We start from the raw sequence: 3,550 nt of genomic DNA on the forward strand, positions 1-3,550 counted from the left end.
TCTGCAGAAGGCGAGAGACAGTGGCAAGACCACAGGGCTGTGCTTATTAGACATGTCGAAGGCTTTTGATAAAGTGCACCACGACAAGTTAATTCAAGACCTCCTTGCGGTTGGAATTTCTGGAAAAGCCCTTAGTTGGTTCGTCGACTACTTGTCCGGCCGCAAGCAGCAGATCCTCATCTCGCCTTCAACCAGCCCTGCTCTGGCTTGCACCTGCGGAGTGCCCCAAGGCTCTGTTCTCGGCCCTGTCCTCTTCAGTATATACACACGCGATGTCCCTTTGGTTTCCTCGCCTGTGCCAAGTGTACAATTTGCAGATGACATAGCCCTGTACGACTCCCAGGCCTCAGCGGCGGAAGCGTCCAGAACCCTCACCACAGCGGCAACTGCTCTGGCCGGTTGGCTGAAGTCCCGAGGCCTTATCTTGAACGCCACCAAGAGCCAGGTTCTGACTATCTCTCCCCAGCAGCATGTACAGGAAGTAACAGTCAAAAGCGGCGACTGTCTCCTCCCCTCAGCGTCTTCTGCGCGCTACCTCGGCGTTCACCTTGACAATCGCCTAGATTGGGACACCCATGTAAACTATGTGGTCACCAAGGTTGCCAAGAAAATTGGCGCCTTGTGGCGGGCACGCCGAAGCCTATCAAGACGCTCTCGTCAGGTGTATGTGAAGGCGGTCATAATGCCCGACCTGCTTTATGGCTCCTGCTGTTTTTCAGCCGCAATGCGAGAGGGTCAACTGAAACGACTGCAAACCACGCAAAACAGAGCCATCCGCTGTATCGATGGCAACCCGCCCCGGACAGCCATGCAGCCGCTGCTCACTGCTCACTCCCTGTACCGTGTCAGCGAGCTCTACAGGCAGAAAATATTGATCACCATCTGGCGGTGCATCCACGCCCGCACCAGCCCTGTGCTCGCCCAGCTTCTGACCCCGGCACAAGGCACCCCTACCCGCCATCAGCAGTCAAATGGCCTACTAAGCCAGGCAAACCGTAGCCGCCGCGGTCAGCGGAGATTTTCTGTTGCTGGTGCTCTGCTGTGGAACGCTCTCCCTGGTGAGGTCCGCACAATCACCCAGCTACCTGAGTTTAAGCATGCATGTGTACCATACGCCTGTAGGGAGTAGTTCGAGTTGCTGCTGATTGCTCTGCTCTCCCTCCCCGTGCAGTTCAGTAACCCGCACGTAGTATCACAGATACATCGTATTCTCTCTCTCCCCCCGTTTACCCGCAGTTATTAGTATCCTATTCTCTTACTTTGTGCTTCCATAGCTTTTACTATGTTCTTCCATAGCCACTTCTAGGCTAAGCCTTCGCCGTCATTTTATTGGGTCGTCATCCCGTTTGAATGTGCGAAGTGAAATAAAAACCAACCAACCAACTTGCCAACCCGGCCAGACTCAGTATGAAGACGCCAAATCCACACACCACTAAAGCTGCATTGTGCTTGTAATGAAGATTTTTTTTGAACCAGGAAAAGGAGATAGTAGATTGGCAGGTACCGTATGTTTTGGAGTAAAAACCGCATAGCGGTATTAGCCGCACCCAAATTTTTGTAAGAAAATACAGACATCTACCCTGTACTGTGTCACCAGTAGTTTGACCATGGTGGTATACGTCACACTGAACTGTTTGAGGGGAATTACGAGTGTTTAAAGAGTGGCTTTAAATAAGCACCGGAGGATAATGCCGGCAGAAAAATTGGCAGAATTTGGTATTTTTTCTGGTAAGTTTCGTGCGTGTTTGGTATGTGGATAAAGAAATGGAGCAGAATTCAAGGAATTGCCCGCCACAAGGTTTGTATGGTTCTGCCAATTTCAACTTTTTTTCGAGCGGAATCTGCCACCTTTTCGAGCATAATCCGCCGGTGCCTAGTGGCTTATACCCTGTAGAATACGCTAGGTGTTTATCACAGAAGTACCAGAAAACTTCTAATCACTTGGGCTGCATTGCAGGCAAACACATTGCAAGTAATAGTTGTTGCAGCACGTCCGACACTTGCTGCCTGCAATCCTTATAGTACAGGAGGCACTGAGTGTGTGTTGTAACACCTGACTGGGCTAGAGGTCATCATCATTCTCGTCAGCATACTTTATTTTGACAAAGTCAGCTTGCTTGTCGCTAACGCTCAGTGCAATATGATGTAACCCGGCTAGGACTGCCATCAAACCGGCCACGCATGCATACATAAAACCTATGACGGTGAGAGCCAGTGCAAAGCCCACGACGGCTATCGTCGGGCTGAACACGAGCGGGCCGAGCACGTAACCCACGGTGACGGCGAAGCGCGACAGGCCGGCGACCGCCACCCGCAGATGCGTTGCCGTGCCAACCCCGGTGCGCTCCAGGTGCTGAGTCATGCTGACGACGCACGGCACTCGGATGAGCATGGTGCCGACACTCAGCGGCACCACGCCGACGAAGAGCAGCCAGAGAGACGGCGAGAGGTACAGGAACGCGGCCGGCGCGGTCAAGACAAATCCGCACGCGGCCATCAGCAGCCCGACGACCTGGAGCAGAGCGGCACTGACGCCGTGATCCAGCGCCGCGCCGACCAGTGGCGCGGATATCGTCACCGTCAGAGCTTTCACGGCCAGCACGGCGCCCACCAGCACTGCCGGCGAGTGCAGAGCGGAGCGCATGCGCGGGCCCAGCGTGGCCTCCAGACCGCCGTAGCCGAACGACGTCATCGCCAGCAGACACGACATCAGGCAGACCCACGGCGAGCGCAGTACGGCGCGAACGCCGACTAGCTTTTCCGCATCCGCAGATACCGCCGTGCTGGACTGGGCATGGCCGTCCACCGTGTCAATATCCACCAGTATACACAACACCAGAGCGCTGACCATCAAGAGAAGCACGCCGGACGTCAGAAACGGCGCCTTGAAGCCGCCGACGTCGTACATCAAGCCGCCGAGCAGAATGCCGGCGATGTGGCCCGACGCGAGGAACGTGATCTGAAAGCCGTTGACGAAACCGAGATTGGCAGGGTACAGCCTGGTTAGATAGGACATGACGGCCACTGAGGACGTGACGTACGCAACACCCTGCAGTATACGTACACAGTAGCAATAGACTAGAAACACACGCCAGTCGGCAATGCTCGTCACATACGCAAATATCAGCTGCGTCGCTCCCGTCACAAAGTAACTCAGCACCATCAAATTCTTGCCACCAATGTTTGGTAGATCCTTGGTCAACAGCGGGATGGCCATGGCTCCAGCGACAAATGAGATACTATACGCGAATCCAACGGCTGCATGGTAGTCCGCACCCCCGCTTGGGTGCTTATCCAATGCAGCCGTGGTGAAGAACGCAGCGAACGAGTTGAGATTGCTGCTGAACGACCCTGCGGCCAGACTCGTCAAGATAAGCACACGCCTGGAAGGGGAGATGCGGTGCGCAGCAGCGGAAACGCCTGAGGCGTTTCCGCCTCGACCGTCACCATCGCCAATCTGCTCTTCCGTAGCACTACGGAGCAGGGCCACCGTTGAGGACTCTTCCAGGTTCCTACCCTCCTCGGTGTCTGCGTTCCGCGTCAGCGGCAT

The 3,550-nt window shown here is 55.0% G+C and overlaps 1 protein-coding gene across 1 annotated transcript; it reads right to left on the reverse strand.

The window, feature by feature from the left end:
• Window positions 1-2,062: 2,062 nt before the first annotated feature.
• LOC135821728 (MFS-type transporter SLC18B1-like) lies at window positions 2,063-3,550 on the reverse strand. The gene has a single exon (XM_065334728.1). It carries the CDS (start codon window positions 3,548-3,550, stop codon window positions 2,063-2,065), a length of 1,488 nt encoding a protein of 495 aa, XP_065190800.1.

Source organism: Sycon ciliatum, chromosome 7, assembly GCF_964019385.1.
Source record: "Sycon ciliatum chromosome 7, ocSycCili1.1, whole genome shotgun sequence".
NCBI classification, from domain to species: domain Eukaryota; kingdom Metazoa; phylum Porifera; class Calcarea; order Leucosolenida; family Sycettidae; genus Sycon; species Sycon ciliatum.